General features: G+C 35.8%; 1 protein-coding gene across 4 annotated transcripts in view; it reads right to left on the bottom strand.

Annotated features, from left to right (window-relative positions):
• Positions 1-22,117, bottom strand: part of ADAM23 (ADAM metallopeptidase domain 23) — a 184,692-nt gene that overhangs the window by 71,610 nt on the left and 90,965 nt on the right. For all 4 annotated transcript variants that reach the window (XM_081261958.1, XM_081261960.1, XM_081261957.1 and 1 more), the window contains exons 5-10: positions 18,584-18,666; positions 17,060-17,123; positions 12,885-12,957; positions 12,033-12,106; positions 10,345-10,410; positions 2,267-2,338 (exon numbers count right to left, since the gene is read on the bottom strand). In XM_081261958.1, the coding sequence (XP_081118084.1) occupies positions 2,267-2,338; positions 10,345-10,410; positions 12,033-12,106; positions 12,885-12,957; positions 17,060-17,123; positions 18,584-18,666 (432 nt within the window). The remainder of the gene's footprint in view (positions 1-2,266; positions 2,339-10,344; positions 10,411-12,032; positions 12,107-12,884; positions 12,958-17,059; positions 17,124-18,583; positions 18,667-22,117) is intronic.

Here is a 22,117-nt window from a genome sequence, read left to right as displayed (position 1 = left end):
ATGCTGAAATGACTAACAAAGACCTGCTACCAAGTAAACAGCTTTTTCAGGGAAAATGATGTGTTTATGATTCTCTTTTTCATTTTCACTTAACAACTTTCCTCTAAGAAGATTGACAAGACCTGAAATTAAAATTAATCGACCAGGTGTACACTGGCTCTCAGAGGTTCAAGCTTAACTTTATATTATACATTCTATGCACATCCATTCATATTATTCATTTCCTCAGTGGCCACCAGGCACATAACATAAGCTAGGTATGCATAATGTATGTTATGAGAATTCATATGGCTGGAGGTTCTTAGTTTGTTTAAAAGGCAGAAAAGAAGGCAGCTCCTTGGAGTCAATAAATATCACTTAGATGCTCAGCAAGTTATAAAAGATTTTTTTCACTATTAAGAAGGAACATACAATAAATATCAGATAAAAATGCATTTAGCTGAACAAAATAGCATTTTGCATTACAATATATAAAGTAGCATGCTGTATTTAATGTATGCGAGTCAAATTGAATTATTCATTGGAACAGAATGCTTAATATCCAGCTCTACAGAGTTCCTACCCAAAGCAGAAAAAGGAAGAAAATCTTAACAATCATTCTTTGTAACATAAAATGGGGTGGCTGGGTGGGGGGGAACATATCAATAGTAAGGATTTGAAGAATTAGAAGCCTTTCAAGGAAAAAAAAAAAAAAAAAAATATATATATATATATATATATATATATATATATATATATTTCAAATTAGTTTTATTTGAGGCTTGCACCTAATTCTGTCATCTAGAAATAAAGTCTGAAACATTTCACTAATGAGAATACTAAGGTAATAAATTTGTTCCCTTTAATGGAACCACCATTTGACCCTGCTATTGCCCTTCTCGGACTATTCCCTGAAGACCTTAAAAGAGCATGCTACAGGGATACTGCCACATCGATGTTCATAGCAGCACAATTCACAATAGCTAGACTGTGGAACCAACCCAGATGCCCTTCAATAGATGAATGGATAAAAAAATGTGGCATTTATACACCATGGAGTATTACGCAGCACTAAAAAATGACAAAATCATGGAATTTGCAGGGAAATGGATGGCACTAGAGCAGATTATGCTTAGTGAAGCTAGCCAATCCCTAAAAAACAAATACCAAATGTCTTCTTTGATATAATGAGAGCAACTATGAACAGAGTAGGGAGGAAGAGCAGGAAGAAAAGATTAACTTTAAACAGAGACATGAGATGGGAGGGAAAGAGATAGAAAAGGGAAATTGCATGGAAATGAAGGGAGACCATCATTGCTATACAAAATTACATATAAGAGGTTGTGAGGGGAATGGGAAAATAAACAAGGAGAGAAATGAATTACAGTAGATGGGGTAGAGAGAGAAGATGTGAGGGAAGGGGAGGGGGGATAGTAGGGGATAGGAAAGGTAGCAGAATACAACAGTTACTAATAGGGCATTATGTAAAATTGTGGATGTGTAACTGACGTGATTCTGCAATCTGCATTTGGGGTAAAATTGGGAGTTCATAACCCACTTCAATCTAATGTATGAAATATGATATGTCAAGAGCTTTGTAATGTTGTGAACAACCCATTAAAAAAAAGAAAAAAAATTTTGTTCCCTTTAAAATTCTTTTTCTATTATCTATATTTTCCAAACACACTCTGCCTCAATCTATTAGTTCTTCTTTTCTAATGCCACATATTATAGAAAAGCTCCACCTGTTATTAACAAAGTTCTACTTGTCAGTATAATTTTTACTCCTTAGGGTAGCTAATTTTATCCATTGTTTTTTTGTCCCTTATAGACTCTGGTGATACTAAGGTTTAGATATTGCTTAGAAGCAAGACTATACATTTATTACATGCTAAAGAAAAAAAAAAGTTACATGTTTAAGGAGATAGAAATGCTAACTACCCTGATTTGACCATTGCACATTGTAAACATGTAGCATATTATAACACTGCACCATAAATACACACAATTTGAATAATAATGAATAAAAATAAGTAAATAGAGGTTTAAAGGAAGCAATGCTAGTGCAGCTTTGGAATTCTGAGAATACTCAGTAACTCCCTGAAACTCTGATAACACTACTGCTTCTGAAGCAGACTACCCTAAAATTTCTCAGCCAGACAAACTTAATGATTGCATTTTTACTTTTACCCAGGAAATAGCTAAGAAAACAAGTCAGCAAACAGAGATAGAGATATAAACTGTGCCATCTCCGTTAAAATAGGTTTAAGAAAACTGGGGTACTTACAGAATCCACAAGGTTGACCACAGATTTTGCAAAGTTGTTGGTATGTGCATGAGAAGAACGATGCTTCTTATACTGGGGGGGGGGAGGGGAAGAAGATGTCCAAATCAGTCACTGCCAAATTATAATTTGATGATAGATTTCAAAATTCCATAAAAGCAGAAATGTCTTAACAATAGTAAAAATGAGGATCAAAAATACAAAATTTGGTTTGTGCCAGGTTGAATACGGTGGTTCTCTCTCTCTCTGTGTGTGTGTGTGTGTGTGTGTGTGTGTGTGTGTGTGTTAGGCAATAAAACTCTAAAACACCCACCAGGATATTCTAGGTGATGGAAAGGTGTGAGAAGCTTTATCCCTGAGAGTAGATTTTTAATTGTCTTCATGTCTACCAATTCAACCCTTTGTTTTCACTGAAATGACATTTCACAGTTTATAAAGGGCATAGACCAAAATATGTAGTCTTCATTGGTCATTTCCCTCACCTAACACTCAAGGCCACACATGAATCAAGAAAATTCCTCATGCAGCACCTCAGACAGTGCCCATGACATGGAAAGCAGGATCCTACAGGAAATGTTACCTCCAAAGGAAACCTTCACCTCTGAGTGCTTGCCGTCAGACAAGAGGAGACATAAAAGTAAAGTGCACTGATGGCCGTTTACGATTATTAAAGTAAATAAAGAAAAGCAAATTAATAGACTCATTCTACAACAACATCAGGAGGTCTATGCTTTTAGCCAGGAGTAGTGCACTTTGCTGGACAGGTCATTAAGAGGACACTGGAAAGCTGAGGTCTGCCATGGGAAAACCATGCCCTCTACTGGTCCATGAGGCCATCATAACTTATAACTCTGTGGGGGGGTGGGGGGATACATATATTTAATACATATTTCTTTAACATATATACATACGTTGCACATATACTTAAAAACTCCAATTCAGATTTGTACCACAAGTCTTTTAAACCTGTCTTCAATTATAATGATGAAAATAATGTGTCTTTCATAAAGATTTAAAATATTTTCACATTGGGAAATCATGATATTCTTTTTTCTCCTTTACCGTACAGATTTGCCAGACCCCCCTTGATTTCTTTCTCTTTCAACTCCTGTGACTATGGTTTTGAAACAATAACAACCACAAAAAGGTATGGCTAAGTGTTTTTAAATTAAATCTGATGCCTATTTTTAGAATACTGGGAACACAGAGGCTGCATGATTAATGTGTAATAAGTTGATTCATATATCGCTATAGGTAGCATTCATTAATTCATAACTACTGGTATAATATTGCTACTATTGTTCATGTTATTACTACCACTGTGTATCACAATGGGGCCCAAATTGTCTCATTGCATTCTTTTAAAAATAAGTTTCAATGTATGCACATAAGTGGGTAATAAAATATCACATTCATCTAAAATTTTTTCAAACATCTTAGCAGATTTAAACTTCAAATTAGTATAAAGAAATTTTTATAAATAGCTTGCCATTTTAAGTTGCCTAGCAGATTCTACAAGCTGAAATTTTTCAAAAATACCTTTTAAGAGTAAAAGGAAAAGTCTCAATATTAAGATCCTTTGAGATGATGAAAATGTGTTAGAACTACACAGAGTGGTGATTACACACAATGTGAAGTTACTAAAAGCTAATGAATTGCAGACTTCAAAAAAATCTTGAGGCTAAATAGCATATGTCATGTAAAGAACAGAAAAATATTAGGTGACACCTATTCTAAAGCAGTGGTGTTACATACCTGTTAAGAAGAATTTTATCTTGCTCTGAATATCAATGTATCCATTTTAGAGATATCTTTTTTATAGCATAATGGTCATAGAAAACATGACTTGCAAGTTTAAAACACTACTAAGGTGTGTGGGTATATATATATTATATATATATATATATAATTTATTTATTTTTATGTAGTGCTGAGGATCGAACCCAGGGCCTTGCATGTGCTAGGTGAGCTCTCTACAGCTGAGCCACAACTCCAGCCCCAATAAGGTCTTTTTAAAATCTACCAACACCATGTTTTTTCCATTTATTTCTTATTTGTAATTTTTCAAGTTTCTGGTTTTCTTTTGAGAAAGATCACTCAACCTGCTGTGTGATGAGTGAATTAGAGAAGATCAAGAATGGAAGCAGAGGGAGCTTTGGAGAAACGGTCCCCTTTTCACCTGCAATGGTCCAGATAAAAAGTAATGAAAGCAGACAGCAGCAGAGAGAAGTAGATGACCTTGAGAAGCATTATGAAGGCAGAAATGCCAAGACCTGCAGGGAGTCAGGACAGGAAGAAAAGGGGGCACAGGCTGTGAACCTGAATAGATGGGAAACTGTGATAGCAAACGCCTAGGTGAATCCCACCACTGTGTCCCCACCCACAAGAATGGGTTCCTAATTAGAATAAGACATTACCTATATAATTTTATCAAAATGAATTCTATTGTCATGCATAACTAAGAAGAACCAATTTAAAAGGTTTTTTTGGTTTTTTTTTTTTTGGTTTTTTTGTTTTTTGTTTTTTTTAGATAATGAAAGTAGGAAAGAGAAGTTTAGGGTTAGGAAACTAGTCTTTGTTCTGTGGTCCAACTAAATGCATGAGTTGATGTAGAGAGAAGAAAGACTTCCTGAGCACGTGGTTCCTGCACCTGTCCGTCATCTGGTGAGAGCCTTGTTGCTACATCATAATGACAGAGGACACCACATGGTGAGAGAGAAAGCACACCAGCTCCAGTCCCTTTACCCCATCTTAGGAAGCCATTAATGCCATTGGGGGAGGGGGCAGCCCTCATGACTTCACTTAACCCCTAACTGCTTCCCAAAGGCCCTACCTCCAAATACCACTGACACGTGAATATTGGGATTAAGTTTTTGACACTGGAATTTGCAGTGGACACATATAAACCCTTCAGGTTGTGGTTGAGAGGTGTTAAATGGGCGATGCCTACTCAATATTGAAGTACAAATGTCAAGCAGGCAGTTGGATGCAGGAGCATGGAATTCAGAAGGCTAGAAATATAAAGTAGAGAGTTAAGAATTTAAAGTCATGATACTATTTAAAGCCTTGAGGCTAGAAGTTGTCACTCAGGGAGTAGGGAATGGGAGCTCTGAACCTAGCCTTGGGGCACTCCCATGATTCTAGGAGTCAGATTTAAAAGAAATGGCCACTGAGGTAGAAGAGCTGTCATGTCATAGACGACAAGAGAGGAAGAAAATGTCTCAATAAAAGAGAGTAATTTTGTCTAATGTTGCTGAGGGAGTAAAATAAAGATAGAACAGTGACCACTAGATTTATTAACCCAAAGCACTACTTAATTGAGCACCTAGAATTTATTAGGAACTATGATAAGAGTTTCTCCTACAACCATTATTTGCTCCTCAAAACTCTACAAAAGGGGGCTGAAGTTGTGGCTCAGTGGTAGAGCACTCGCCTAGCACGTGCGAGGCCCTGGGTTTGATCCTCAGTACCACATATAAATAAATAAATAAAGGTATTGTGTCCAACTACAACTAAAAACAAAAATTTTAAATAAATTTTAAAAAAAACTCTATGAAAGTAATTTTATTATCCCCAAATAACTCATCTAAGACCACATGGTTGAAATTCAAAGCCCACTCCAGGTTAAGACAGGAGATAAATTTGTTCAGTTAACAATTATTTTTAAATAGTTCATATATATTCCCAACAAATCATAATTACTGATGAGAATTTGTAATTTTTAGGTGCATATAAATTATGGTGCTTTTAAAGTAGGGAAAACTAAATGAGGTATACATTAAAAAATATTTGAATTATTATCACCCATTTGCACTTATTGGCTCCCACTTAAGAATACAGCAAAAAAAAAAAAAAATGGAAGCAAAACACTTGATTTTCATGCACTTTAAAATAACTCAACCAATTTTCTCTTAGAATAGGGTTTGTAATATTTAGTTTTAGTTTAAGTGGTTCAAAGAGATGTTTATAGACTCTTATCAAAGCTGTAATTGGCACAAATTAGGTTCCACCATCCAGGTACTAAGATGCTTTCTACGAAATTGATGGATTTTTCTTTCTAATTGAAAGCCTCTGATAGCGTGATGCCTGCTCCAAATAAGATATGTACATTTTTCAGGCAGTCAATATTAGGTTACTGTGAATTAGAGGTAAGCTTGAATGCAAATATAGGCAAAATGTTTCTATTTCCTGCATGAATGAGAACTAATTTCGCAAATAAAGAAAAATGTTCAGTCTCCTATTATGATAAAATGTACCTTCACGTTTTCAGATCACTGAAAACAATTTACATTTAAACTGGTAAATTTGCTTTTACTTCCTGAACAAATGAAACCTTAAGAGATTTGCCTTTTGAAAAAAATTTAAATTCAAACTTATTTTCAACCCTAAGGTAAGAGTTATCAGGTAACTGCTGCCTCACACAGTAAACATTGTAAGATGAGTGTTTTCCGTGGGATGATTATTCTAAATCCCAATGGCAAATCTCTAGACATTAAAAAATAGATGGATCAGATATTCTGCTTCAATTTCACTTTCAACATGGGAATTTAAGTACTCCAATCCATGTTTTTTTTAATTTACTACCTCTTTGTGGCAATCATATTTAAAAACTATTTTCACCTCAAAAAAGGATCTTTTTCTAAAAAGAAAAATATTTTTATAAAATGACACACTCATTTGGGACTATCAAATGTAGAATTACAGTAGAATGTAATGTTCTTGAAGAAAAAGAATAATATTTAGTTTTGTTATTCTAGAAGTAATATTTCTTTAAAGAATAGAAAACATCTTAAGTAATTTCTTTCTACCTCAGGTATTATTTCCACCCCAAACCAGAAGCTTTGAAAAAAAATTAACATGTATTTCCTCTATATATCAGTTCACATTACAGTTCTTTATTTCTAGTTTTAAAAACAGATAAACAGAGGCTAGGGTTGTGGCTCAGTGGCAGAGTGCTCGCCCAGCATGTGTGAGTCCCTGGGTTCAATCTTCAGTGCCACATAAAAGTAACTATAACAAAGGTATTGTTTCCATTTACAACCAAGAAAATATTTTTAGAAAATATTCATGAAAATATTCAATTTTCAGCTTTTATCCTTTTAATAATAATTAAAATAAGATGAATTACCAATATTTATTGGTAAAAATTTGAATTTTGAACAAAAAAAAAAGTGATAGCCGTAAAAGGTAACTTTATCACAGAATATACAATATACTCTACAGAAGTTTTCTATGTATAGAGCAACATTTTAAGAAGAGTGCTATTTCATTACATGTAAGATAAAGATAAGATTATATAGGGGCTGGGGTTGTGATTCAGTGGTAGAATGCTCGCCTAGCATGTGCAAAGCACTAGGTTCTCTCTTCAGCATCACATATAAATAAATAAAATAAAGGTATTGGGTCCAACTAAAAAATTATAAATAAAAAAGATAAGAGTATACAAATGTTCAACATTTTAAAAGATGAAAAAAATAAATTCAGGGCAGCTAGGGTCATAGCTCAGTGGCGTAGTGCAACTGAGGGCATGCACTAGGTTCAGGGATCAATTCCCAGCACCTCAAAAACTAAATGAATAAATTTAATATATACAATATCTAAACGTTTTTTAAGTTTTCTATGTTGTAGAGTTACTGAAAGCTACTCTCTGATTGACAGAAGCTACTCTATGTACTTTTTTACATAGTATGGTAGAACAAAAGATTTGGAATTGCAAGTCAAGGTTTGAGAACCGATCACATAGATTATTGATTATTTAGGAATGTACTTTGTACAATAAAAGGAATTACATACATTTTAATTATTATATACACTGCTTTAAAAGTATTTGCATAATGGGGCTTTAGGGAAAACTTAGGCTTTTTGTTGGCAGGTGGAAGGTAGCAGAAGATTGAGCTACATCCCCAGCTACCCTTTTTTTATTTTGACACAGGTTCTTGCTGTTTAGTAAATGGTAGTTTAGGCTCTCACTAAATTACTGAGGCTGGCCTTGAACTTGTGATCCTCCTGCCTCAGTCTCCAGAGTCACTAGAATTATAGGCATGCACTACTGTGGCTGGCAAGCATAGGCTTCTAAAGCCATAAGTTCAAAAAACATGCCACAGTGCTCAGATTTGAGAAGTTGCTGGAAAAAAAATCTCAATATTCCAATCAATAAAAATAATCAGATGAGAAGATTACCTTGTTAAGGTCCTACAGAAGTTCATATTTTAGTCTATATTACCTGAAATCACTGCCTACATATCTGGTTTTCCTTCTCACCAGGGAAGACCACTTCTGAATTGTACGTAAGTCTGATAAATTCTGATTCTCTCTTTTTTTAATTTTTTTAAGTTGTTGATGGACCTTTATTTTATTTATTTGTATGTGGTGCTAAGAATTGAACCCAGTTCCTCATGCATGCTAGCCAAGTGCTCTATCACTGAGCCACAATCCCAGGCCCAAATTCTGCTTCTTAACTGTCATATCTCAAAGCAATGTATTTAAAGCCTACTGGCATAGAAAATAAATCCACATACAAAACTAAGAGAAATTCTATGGAAAGCTTCATATTCAATACAACTGAATTGTTATTTGATAATTAATTTAAACATCCATTAAATAGGAGACCCAAAAGTTTAAATATAAGTCATTTTTTAAAAATACAAGCTTTAAGGAGTTCTCAAGTAGGGTCTACTAATTGGAACTTCAAGTTGTCACTTTAGCGAGAAACAACATTATCATATAATCTACCAATCTAACATTGGTTTTAGTTAGAGTAAAATAAAGACTTAAATATATGTGCAAAGCAATCTGAATTTTTGTTCCTACCTTTTACAAGGTTTTTACCCGTATCTGACTTTCAAACATTTTTAAAAAGATTCTCATCTTTATAAAGTCTTTCCATAAAGGCAACTTCATTTTCATAAAAACAAGTACTCTTAACATATGCAATTTTTAGAATTAAATTACATAACTATGACAGAAATAACAGTGGCCTAAACAGTTAGGGGAGTATGGAGTAGTGCTGACGCCAGCACCCAGCAACACACAAGAGCCACCTGGACCCAACCTCTCCCAGCTCCCTTCAATTAATGATCTCACCTTGGTAGCCTGAAATCAACCAAAGTCTGACTATTTATTTACATTATGGAGATCAGCAAATGTTATCTAAATCAGTGCTTTTTGCCCGAGAACTGGGTGTTACAATTTATCACATACCACTAGTATTGGACATAGCACCCTAGAGGGTCTTCCACGAGTCCTGGGCTTTCACCCAGGCATTTTATCAAGGAAATGGTTAGGTAGAGTACAGTTAAGAGTTTTGACTTCAATCTGAAGAGAGGTAAATGGAGAGTGATGGTTGTTTCTCATATTTCCTTTAAGTGTTACTGAAATGACACATCGAAAGATACTGTACTTCCACAGAGCTAACAATAGAGATTATTCAGCTTTCCATTGTTCAGTGAAATAATTCATTGGTTCAGATAGTCTCTTTAGATAGACCTTTATTATACTTGCTTATTTATTACATTTATTCACAAATAATAAGCTAAAAATAACACATTAGCAGAACAAAGGCAAGAAATAGAATAGAAAGCAGTGTTCAAAGGCATAGATGAAGTAGGAAATGAGACTTTTTTTTTTTTGGTACCAGAGATTGAACTCAGGAGCATTCAACCACTGAGCCACATCTCCAGCCCTATTTTGTATTTTATTTAGAGACAGAGTCTCACTGAGTTGCTTAGTTCCTTGCTTTTGCTGAGGCTGGCTTTGAACTCGCCATCCTCCTGCCTCAGCCGCCCTAGCCACTGGGATTATAGGTTTGCACCACCACGCCCAGCAGGAAGGAGACTTTTTAATAAAGTCAAATGAAAGATGTCAAATAGCTAAATCTATCCATTATAATCACTATGAAATAGAGGAAAAGTTTAGAGTTGTGGAAATTCTATAAAACCCAGTCAGTGTCTCCAAATACCAAGAAATCAAGTCTTTTAATGCTCCAAAAAAGTAAAATGTCTAAATATCTTTGTTTTAGTACTTAATGTACTCAGTCTCAAGTAAGCTATTGGGTATAAAACTTGGTGATTCTGTATTCTTACCGTTTTGTGATCATTAACTATCATAAGCTCCAAATATTTCATTTCTTCAAATACACCACGAGAGGGCTGTTAAAAATAAAAATATTTGATAAGAATAGTGATTGACACAAAATTTCTCTAATGCTCAGTTGTAGAGAACTCTATCAGAAATCTGGAAATTGGTCAAGGAAAAAAATTTTTATAGGTGACTATAAAATTGTTAAACACTCCAGTATTCAGAAAGGAACCATATTTCACTGTCTCTCCTTATCATGAGCCCATTTTAGTTTAAGATGGCTTTAAATACAAAATTATTCCATACAATAATGTATAGCACAATTATATCAAAATTAATAAATTATCAATTTCTTTGGCATTAAAATGTAATCAAAAATATTCAATCTACTTAAAGTGTCAAAGAGAATCTACTTAAAATTCATTTCATATGGATAACAAATTATAATTACCTCCCAGAATATCTGAAACAGTATCTATTTAGATAAACAGAAACATTAGCTTCTCTGGAGTACAATTCTAATAATAATGTACCAGTTCTTAATGACACAACTTCTGGAAGGAACAAACATTGAAAATCATTGTATTCTAAATTCTTCTAAATTTTAATTATTGCCAGAAAATCTTTTAAGAGTAAGCCCTCATTTAGACTTATTTATTTTTCATACACAGTCATTGATCAATTAAGTGGTAGACCATAGGGAAAGCAAAGCCTATATAAAATGCTACTGCCAACAGCCTCTTCGAGAGTAACTACAAAGAAATTTCTAAGAATAAAAAGTGTGTATATATAATCACCATAATACCAACACAGGCTCATAAAAGAAAGGCTTTAACCTTGAACTAAGTTTTTGAGGGCTGGTGGTCTAATTTTTTCACAAAAAAAAATTCATTCAGGAAAACGTTATCTAAAATGTGCAATTTTCACTATAATTACCCATTAAGTTATCTAGTAAATTACCATGCAATCTATAAGCTGTGGAATTAATTCTCGGTTACATGGCACCCACCATGTAATTACTAAACAGTCCCCGTCATTATGGCTTTCTAATCTATTATGAAAAAGACGAGGAACATAATTTCAGATACAAAACCCCTCTATATTTATCAATATGTGTGAGGTATACAATAGTTGTTCATCATGTAATTATTTAGTAACTGTCTTATCACTAGTGTTCAAATAGATTCATTCCATTCTTTTCTGAAAAAAATACATCCAGCTTCAAAGTTTGGTATAACTAAGTTCTTAATTTGTAAGAAATACATATAAACATAATTAGACAATGTTTCAAAACCTAACTCTTCCTGCATTTTTGTTCACAAAAATGTTTTATGTGATGCTATATAAGCCATATCACCTCCAGCCCAACCTGCAAGAAATCCTCCTGTACCTTCAACAGAAAAAAAAAAATACTATGATGTTCCTTAGAAGATACTTTGAAATAGAGCAAAGCCAATACATTTATATAACATCGGGGGTTCACAGGACACAAATCAGTTTGAATCACTAACAGGGAGGGATATATAAAAAGCAATGTGCTGATAAGGCTTAAGTCATGGGGTTTTCTCCTTCGTGTTTTGCTTTGAAGAGAAAATTTCCCAAATCAAAACTGTTCTAGGGACACAGCTACTGCACAGGACAGGCGCACAACCTAAGGTAGACAGCCCCACGAGTGGCTCAAAGTCACACTCACATTCACGGCTCTCTTCCTCCTTTTCAGCCACTGTAATTCAGACAGAAGGGGCCACTGGTCGTTGCTTTCTGTACCTGTGTAAGAGAAAAATGAACACCAAAATTGTGCTTGGCTGCATTCCAGTGGATGTTTTCAAAATATGTGAAGGAAGAGCAGCTTCATAAGTCATCACAAAAAAAATGGGATAAACTAAGAAGAAAAAGAGTACACTGTTCATTACAAATTTCACACCCTCATGGCCAAAAAGAGAGTTCAAACATGTGTTTTTTTCCAAACATCATGAAAAACAGGGTGTTCAAGATTCACTAGAAATATATATTTGGCCTACAACCACATGATAATATCTGAACATCTGAGAGAATTTTACTATGCTTCATTCATTTTAGAATTAAACATAATGTATGACATACGCTTTTGCATAAATTATTAAAGACTTCTGACACTAATATACAGGAATAGCATCACGTAACCCCACAAATTCAAAAGCAGCCTCTGCCAACATGAGCACGCTCACGATGCCTCAGAAGCAGCGCCTAAGAGGGAGGTGATAAGAGTTGGACAAAGAGATACACATTAGGAAAATTTAAGGATGGGTCTTGGTGTGAATCTCTTTTCTCAGTTCGATCACATTCTCTGGTTGCCAGTGCAGTTTTACCCCAGGGGTTTATATTTCAGTTTTTCCATCAAAATGACTCTCGGTTCACTCCACTGCCTTCCACAGTCTCACCCCCAGAACTCAGAGTAATTCCACTTTCCAGCAAGCCTGCGTGTCTGGCCTGCGTGTCTGCAGAGTTCCACCAAGTCACAGCTCCAACCACATAAACTAGGATGGCTATTTTAATTAAAACTTACTGAGATTCTTCATTTGCTTGGAATATTGTCCCGCCAAGGTTTTCTGGATGATATGTGGTCGACCTGTGCTTTTCTGAAATGAAAACAATGGTAGGCAATAAAAAAAGTAAGATGTGAACAAGTTATTATGGAATGGTGTGAGAACTTTCTCTGATGTCCTTCCTAAAACAGAAACATGTATGTCAAACTTTAAGCTATCAAAAATGAAAAGTATATGTCTCATTGAAATGGTAATTTTAAATAAAATAAAGCATCTTCCAATACCCCTGTTTAGATAAAAGCAGAGCTTTATTAGCTATTTTTTAAGCCTTACCTTCTTCAAAGCTATGAGTAGGAAATTCTCAAGAAATAAACGCAAAGGGTCAATAAACATATGAAACTGCTGAATGTTAAGTATTTTAATATTCTTTTAAAACCTAAATTTAAAATGAATGATATGCCAATTTTTACCATCAAGTTAGTAAAGATTTAAAAATCGTCATATCCATAGTTAATTACTGTTGCAAGGAAAAAGCATTCTTTACACATTGTTTGTGGAAGGAAATTGGTATCATAGTTTCAGAGAAAATTTAACAATGTCTATCAGAAACCTTGAAAATACTCATGTCGTTTGGCCTATAAATTACACTTTTATGAATGATTTATTACCATTACTATTACTATTAGCTTTTGTTATGGCTTGGATATGTAGTGTCCCCCAAAAGCTTGTGCATTAATTGCAGGAATGCCTGGAGGTGAAATAACTGGATTAGGAGTGCTGCCACCTAATGGGTCCATCCTAGCTGGCATGGAGTGGGTGGTAACTGTAGGCCTGTAGGGTGTGTCTAGAGGAGGTAGGAGAGTGGGGCCATGCCCTAGAAGAGGTCAGCTTCCCTGTGGCCCTTTCCCATCCCTCTGCTTTTTGGCTGCGATGAATTGAGCTCTTTTATCGCTCCCTTCCGCCATGATGTTCAATCTCATCAGAGTAATAGAGTTGGCCAACCATAGACTAAACCTCTAGAACCATAAGCCAAAATAAATTTTCCCTCCCTAAGCTGTTCTTGTTGGGTATTTTGGTCCCAGTGACAAAAAGCTGACTAACACAGCTTTCATTACTGAGACGATAGTAGGTGCCAGGCAATATTTAAGTACATATTACCTAATTTATTCCTAACAAGAACACATAGTATATATTTTATCCTTATTTAACAAGTAAAGATATTGAGACTCAGAGATACTTTGAGTTAAATTATATTATAAAATAATGATCCAAAGGCTGGGAATGTAGCTCAGTGGCAGAGGGTGAGGCCCTGGGTTGGGTCCCAGAAAGGGCAACAGCAACAATCATCATCATCATCACCATTATCCAATCAATTTATTTTTAAAAGTTTGGAAATATATCATTGAAAAATAGGACAAATCTATACAGAAAAATAAAGATAAGTTATCTTTGAGGATGGATAGATACTATTTAATTAAGTATTTCCTTTGCTTTTCCAAATTTCCTATATTAATTTAATAATCAGAAAAATATTTATAAAGGAGAGCCTTCTTCACAGATTACATAAAAGAAAATAATGAAGAATTTTACTAATTATACTTTCCTTGTGATAGAACATGAATTTCCAATGGAAATATTCTTTCTGTATCACTTATTACAAAGCATAGTAAAATTAATAAAAATAATATGGACATAAAGAAATCCAAATTCACTGGGTGTGGTGGCACATGCCTGTAATCCAGTGGCATGGCAGGCTGAGTCAGGAGGATAGCAAGTTTACAGCTAGCCTCAGCAACAGGCAGGCACTAAGCAACTCAGTGAGACCCTGACTCTAAATAAAATACAAAATAGGGATGAGATGTAGCTCAGTGGTCAAGTACCTCTGAGTTCAATCCCCAGTACCACCCCCCAAAAAAAGAAAAGAAATCCAAATTCAATATTACTCAGCCATAAAGAAGAACGAAATTATAGCATTTGCCAGTAAATGGGTGGAAGTGGAGACTATCATGCTAAGTGAAATAAGCCAATCCCCAAAAAACCAAAGGCTGAATGTTCTCTCTGATAATCGGATGCTAACACACAATAAGGGCAGGTGGGCAGAAAGAACAGAAGTTCATTGGATTAGACAGAGGGGAATGAAGGGAAGGGAGTGAGAATAGGAATAGGAAGGACAGTAGAATGAATTGGACATAACTTTCTCATGTTCACATATGAATATATGACCGGTGTAACTCCACACCAATACAACCACAAAAATGGGAAATTATACTCCATGTATATATAATAGGTTAAAATATACTCCACTGCCATGTGTATCTAAAAAGAACAAACAAAAAAATGTGGAAAAAAAAAAGAAATCCAAATTCAAGTAAACACTTGATTCTAATAACAGGTGAAAAGATATCTAGAGTAATAAAATTCACAACTGGATCAGCAACACAATTTTTTAAGCTTCAAACACTGTTCCTCTCCCTCTACCCATGGTGAGGACGAGAACAAACCATTACATGAACAAAAGGCAGGCAGTAGGAAGGCAGGCAAAAAGAGAAGATAATAAGCATGTAACAATCAGCTCCTGTATTATATAATTATGGGCCTAACAACATGAAAGCAGTTCTTTGAACATTATGATAATCATAGTTTACATACACACAAACCTTTTCAGCAGTTTAACATGCACCATAACATACATTTATTAAATCAACGAATCTGCAAAATTACCCTATTAGGGATGCATTGTAAAATTATCTCATTTACATATTTTTAAAACTCTAAGGCTTAGAGAATTATTATTTTGGATTGTTTGTTCTTTGGGGTTTTGTTTTTAGGATAAGATGGCATTAATCAAAGCCAAAAATCAAAGTGATTTTATTTTTCCTGAATGAGTCCAAAAATTTTGCTGCATGTGGACTATTTGTCTATAAATGGAGTCAGGGGAATAACACTTTACTTAACCTAAATATCTTAATCTAGGTTCCGTTTTCTTTACTATCTGGTAACTTTGAAAGTAACTAGGTTAAAAAAAAATGATACAAGTTTATTCAAACAAGCAACCATTTACAATTTAGTAACTTTTCTTCCTCAGATTTGGAAGGTACCCCATATTCCCGTGTACTTTAAGAAAAAAAAATGTTTTCTGCTCCCCAACAAATGACGGCAATATTCTGACTCTGTCATTCTCAAAAAATTATTTTTTTTCCTTTATTAGTCCTCTTCACTGATCTGACTTCCCTACTGTTACCTCTCAGGGCCTCCTGCCACTTCCCCTATTCAGTCCTCTCCAACCTCACCATGTCCCCCAAAGCTCCCTGAACACATTAGGCTCACTCCTGCTTCACAGCCTTTTGTATTTGCACATCTCCTAGAATGTTCCAATCTCCTTAAGGTCTTTATTCAAAACACCTTCTCCATGTGGTCTTCCCTGCTCGCTGCACATAATGTTTAACTCTCCTCTCTCCCTGGCTTCATTTTCTCTCCTTAGCAAGCATCATTATTTAAAATGCCACACGTAATTACTTGTTCATCCTGTGTGTTCCCATCTGCCCCTGTAGACTAGAAGCTCCATTAGGCTGAGGTTCTATGTCTATTTTATCACTAATGTATCCCTAACACCTAAAATAGTTCCCAGCAAGTAGTAACACCCTCCATACACTATTTGATGTCTTTTAGGTTTGGTCACATTCTATTAGTGAGCCACATGACCAAGATTATGTGATTTCTTATCTAGGTCACACTGGTGTGCCCATGACTAAACATTATTTTCTTCCCTATCTTGAAACTTACACTTTGTATCATATAATCAAATTCCCTCATTTTCAGGGAGCAGAAATTAAGTACATGGTTAGAACCACAATTATCTAAAGGAGACTGTGAGAGAGAAGTTGGATACCATTTCGTTTTGCAGGAACAGGGCTACTGCAAAACGAAAAGACTCCTGATCTCACGGTGGACTAGAAGAAACTGGCCTGGGCTACAGAAAACCCTAGTTGCATGCCTCTGATTATCCCTTATTGGTATGTGGGCACAGCACATGCAATGCAAGCTTCAAAACTCATGGGACCCTTCTAAGTTAGAAATAAGGTAATATGGAGAAGCACACTTTGAAATCTACATTTTCTCTTACTACTCAAAGGCAGAGATGCTGAAAAAGTGAAACACCACATGGAAACTGATATCCCATGGCAGTCAGGCTCACCTCGTCATGAGTCAGCTCCAGCGGCTCTATCATGTACACGAAGGTGCTGTCTTCAAACATCCCACTGTAACAAGAGAATCCACAGAAGGAGAGAATGAGCGAATACCTCAATGGCAAGAAATAAAAAGTCAGCTTCCTAATGGTGCCTTCAAAATAAAGAGTGCATCTAAACCAACACCTTTATAACTGTTCCAAATCCAATTCACATATCTGTATAGAATCCCACTGTGTCCCTCTGCTAGATAGCACACAGGCTACAAGAAGTGGAAAAACGCCCACCAAGAGAAAAAAAAAATTATTCCTGATAGAATTAGTTTATATTGCAAATGGGCAGATGAGAACATTAATCTAGGATGACTCCTGTGGTGGCAGTATCTCAGGTTATTTTAGAATCATGTACAACTTGTACAAATTTCTTAGCTTGCAAATCCAGTGTCATCTAGAAGAGAAATGACAGGTCCAAATATAAGAATCATCCAGGACCATCTGATTTTGAAGAGGAAAGCAGACGTACACTTATGCTTGTAAATGGTGAGTACATTTCCATCAAGCAGTACAATTGTGTCATTTACATCATATTTAATTATGACAGACATGAGGTTTTTAATATAATAAAGTATGAAAAAAGAAAACATGTCAAAAGCCTTTTTCATCACATGGCTGAACTAGATGTTCACATGAGGTGCTACTGTGTTTGGGTCCAAAAGTGCTCACAGATGGTTTTTTAGAGCCTGCCTCTAACTCAAGACACGAGTGCCTCTCTTTATCGTTCCACCCTTGCCTGGCTAACTCCTAGCCATACATAGGTTTGATCCAACGGCTGCTGCATCCTCTGGAATATGCCTCAGGGAACCTACCTGAACTGAGCTCAGTCACTCTTTATCCCTCCTGCTTGGACCCTGAATATTCCCCAAAGGCCTGTATGTCAAAGGCTTGATCCCTAGAATGGTGCTACTGGGAGGGGTACAACCTTTAAGAGGTGTGACCTAGTGGAAGGTCTGTAGGTCATTGAGAACATGTGGGACCCCAGGACCATTTTCACTCTCTTGTTTTCCTCCTGTTCATGTGATAAATAATTTTGTGGTTCCACGTGCTCCTACCATGAGATATCACCTCCAATCAGGCACAGAGCAATGGAGCTAATGAATCATAGACTGAAACCTCCAAAACTTTGAGCTAAAATGAACCTTTTCTCTTTATAAACTGGTTATCTTGAGGTTTTTGTTATGGCAACAGAAGCTAAAAAAAAAAATGTGCTCCTGTCCTTCCCCTTCATAGCACCTACCAAAATGGTAACTAAATATCATCCTGTGCAGTCATTTGTTTAATCTCTGCATCTTCTGCAAACCCTAATTTTTAAAGAGAGGAAAAACTATGTATCCCTGTGAACTACTTCATATCCAGTCCATAACATGGAACTGGCACAGATGATCACTGAAATAAATATCTGGGGGGGGGGATAGAAAGGGTGAACAATGAAAGCAAACTTAGAGGGAAAGAGGGTCCAAAGAGATCCCCACATACTGAAGTCCATTGCATGTTGACAGAGCCACCTTGGAGTCTTTGACACCTCTGATGCTTCCATGGTAGTAACAGTGCTCTCCACCCTACAAAAGAAGAAAGTTTGACTGATCATATTTTATGCACTGCGAATCACTCTTTGGTTGGTTCTATAAAGCAAAAACAGACGAACAAAAACAAAGATGGGAATGTGTGGTCACTATGTATTAATCTATGTATTAATAATCCTAGAAACTGGTCCTATGTGGAGTCATGAATGAGACTAGACAATTTTTAAACTTTTCTATAAAAGTATGTGTGCATTAAATTTAATGAAGGAGTAAAGGCTCTAGTGGGAATAAAACCAATGGAAGTGAGAAAAAAATTTATTTACATTTCTTAAGCATGCATTATAGGAGCAGATTCTTACCAGATGCTACACAGCTGTTTCCTTTCTCCCCTGCTCCACTACCCCAACCTCCAAGCCAACCATTTTTAACTCTTCAAGTTGTTTCTTCTTGTGTTTACCTATGCATTTTTAATGGAATATTTATATGGCTATGTCCTGATGATTTATTTCATTTTAGAATTATCTTCCTAATACAGAATCATGAAAACTCCTCTCACCCTCAATGCATTCCAATACACATCACCAGTTTTTAGTTAAATCCAAATTTAATGTTTATATTATGACTTTGCAAATATCTTTCACAGCTGTGATACTATAATTACATTTTCTTTCTTGCCTCCATTTAAGTTTTTTTAAAGTTTTGCTTCATTTTCTTGTTTATTTTTTCATGTAGCTAGCATATATGCATCCCTCGTATCTAAGAGTACTCTAAAACTCTTCTCAATATGGTCAAACATATCAAGTAACACAGCATATCCATTTTGCACCTGGAGACACCCACCTTGTTTCTTTTCAGCCTCATGCTTTGGTCTCCATTGTACCTTTTTAGGCCCTGTGCACAACCGCCATTCAGGAGTTCTCTGTGCTGTACTGAGATCACCCTTTGCCTGCCTCCTTCTATATTGGGTCCTAGACTCATGTCTTCCCCATCTGAGGCCCCCATTCCCCTCTATAGAGAGGTTCACTTCCTCTGGTACTTTCTTGGAAAAGCATTCATGGAAGATAAATTTAGTGAAAACTTGTGTGAACAAACATTTCTTTTTCAACCCTCGCAGTAGATCCACAGTTTTGGCGGTTAGAGAATATGCCAGATAGGACATTATTTTCTCTCCGTATCTCATAGACCTTGAATACAATCTTCTTGTTTCTGAAGGGGCTGTGACAAATGAACATTATTCTAATTTTTAGATGTTTCTATAAAGTCTACTGTTTCTCTTTTAAGAAGGCTTCAGGAAATTCTATTTAGTCTCATTTTCATGCAGTCCCATACTGTGCCTTGGTCTGGGTCATTTCTCCTTCAATACACTGAGCACTCTGGTACTTTGTAATCAAGAAGACTCATGCACTCAGTTCTGGGAAACTACCTTTTATTATTTCTCTAGTGATTTCCTCCTTTCCATGTTTCTCCACAGATTAAGCACCTTCACCAGACTAGAAAGGAATGGCCACCTGTCTAAATCAGAGATTCCTCTTCAAGTAAACCTTCAACCAACTTTCTCTTTTCAAACGCCTTTGATTCCTGAGCCTTTCTGAGTTTAGTGACATGAGTTGTTTTTCTGCTTCCTGTCTCCCACCAAGAGAACTTAGCAAAAAGGAAAGGCTCAAAGCCAAAAGAGGGACCCTTCATCCATCTGTGAATCTCCTGAAATTTTATGGACACTTCTCATCTGCTGACTTCTCTTCTCTTGTCCTTGCCATTGTGCTTATATATATATATATATATTTTTTTTTAACTCCTTAACTGTTATTTGATATATATATATATATATATATATATATATATATATATATATATATATATGGGTTTTTTTCTGTCCTCAAATAGCAAACTTGCATAGAGTTATTGGTTGCATATGTTAAATTCTATTTGTGTGTTTAACTCTGAAACCTATAAGGACAAATGGTACCACACATCTCAGCAACTTGAGAATTCAGGTCAATATTCAGCAATTTACATTTCAGATTCTTCACATGGTTCTAAAAATGGCCTTGGGTAACTGTAAATTCCATCAAATTGGTTATTTAGCACTTTGTATCACACCAAAAAGCTATCTTAAGTCAAGTGATGGTTAGAAGTAAATGCATAGCAAGCTCTCATATTTACTTGACCTTTCTAAGAAAAGCTATTTCCAGATTTTCCTAAAAATATTCTTTTTTTCCCCATAAAGTATTTCCAAGACCTTTCTTAGACCTAAGTTTCATTCATCTGCAATGGAAAGTCAAGGTTGATGCTCGCTGTCAAGGTCATTGTTACCTTTGAATTAAGGTAGGATATTATCTAAAGAGAACCTAAGTTCTCTATGTATTGGAATGTGGATAACCATGTTTTCTAAACCTTAAATGAGATCAAAGATAATATTCACCCCTTAATGTTTAGCATAATAAGAAAGCTTATTATCTAAATTGTAGTTTTATTAAGCACTATAAACATTTTGGTAGTTTCCAATTATAGTATTAGAAGGTTTTATGAGTTTCTTAATATTAAATTTACAAGATTTCTTAAAAGTATTGTAGAAAAATACTATTTGGCAACTCTTCAGATCTTTATAGCATTTTCTAAATGCCACCTCAAAGTAAGTAAGATCTTGAGGTATTCTGTATAAAATAAACTCCTGAGAGAGAAGAGGCAACCTTTTGGGGGTAACGAGCATAATGACAGTGGGTCAGTAAAGAGGGGCTACACCCAGAGGGCCTGGTTCCCAGTGACACTGGATAGTCGGCCCAGGAGTGCCTCCCACCCAACAATCCACCATCTTAAATAATCACAGCATGACCAGAACCACTAACTCCATGTACCAATTGGGAGACAGGCACCAAGTGCTGAAGGCTCTGCCAACAAGAGCAATAGACAAAACTGAATTCCACATCTTCAGGTTCTTGAGCTAATGTCTCTATTTCCAGTTAGGAAAGCCTCAGACCATTCACAAGGACTGGCCAGCATCAGCCCCTTATGAGTGGTCACAGATGGATTAAGCAAACAACAGGAAAGAGAACCAAGGAAAGCTAATTAGGCACATGATGCAAGTTATCTGTGTGCCCCCGGGGGACATCAGCATTTTCACATCCAAACTGTGAGTCAGTTAATTAAATTCAACAAAAAATACAGTATCTGATAAATTGAACTTACTGGCAGAGGAAATTAAAATCCTGGTAAGCATACTAACTTTCTCAACCCACCACTTCCACTGAAGCAGAACTCTCCACGAGCCAAATAATGTTCAGACCAGAACTCTGCCCCCCAGGATAGCCAAGCTCCGAACCCAGGTCTGTTCTTCAAATCAGGAAATCCTGAAACCACAGACATCTTTGAAAACACCTCGTAATCAGGTATGGCTAGGGACAGCAACTTCATAATTCTAGTGATACCAAACTTGGAAGAGAAAAAAATACTTGGTTCTCTGATACCATTGATTTAATAACAGGAATTG

The sequence above is a fragment of the Spermophilus citellus genome, assembly GCF_964194105.1.
Source record: "Spermophilus citellus genome assembly, chromosome: 11".
Lineage (NCBI taxonomy): Eukaryota > Metazoa > Chordata > Mammalia > Rodentia > Sciuridae > Spermophilus > Spermophilus citellus.
The sequence above is the reverse complement of the archived record's forward strand: the minus strand, read 5'-3'. Positions and strand labels throughout refer to the sequence as shown.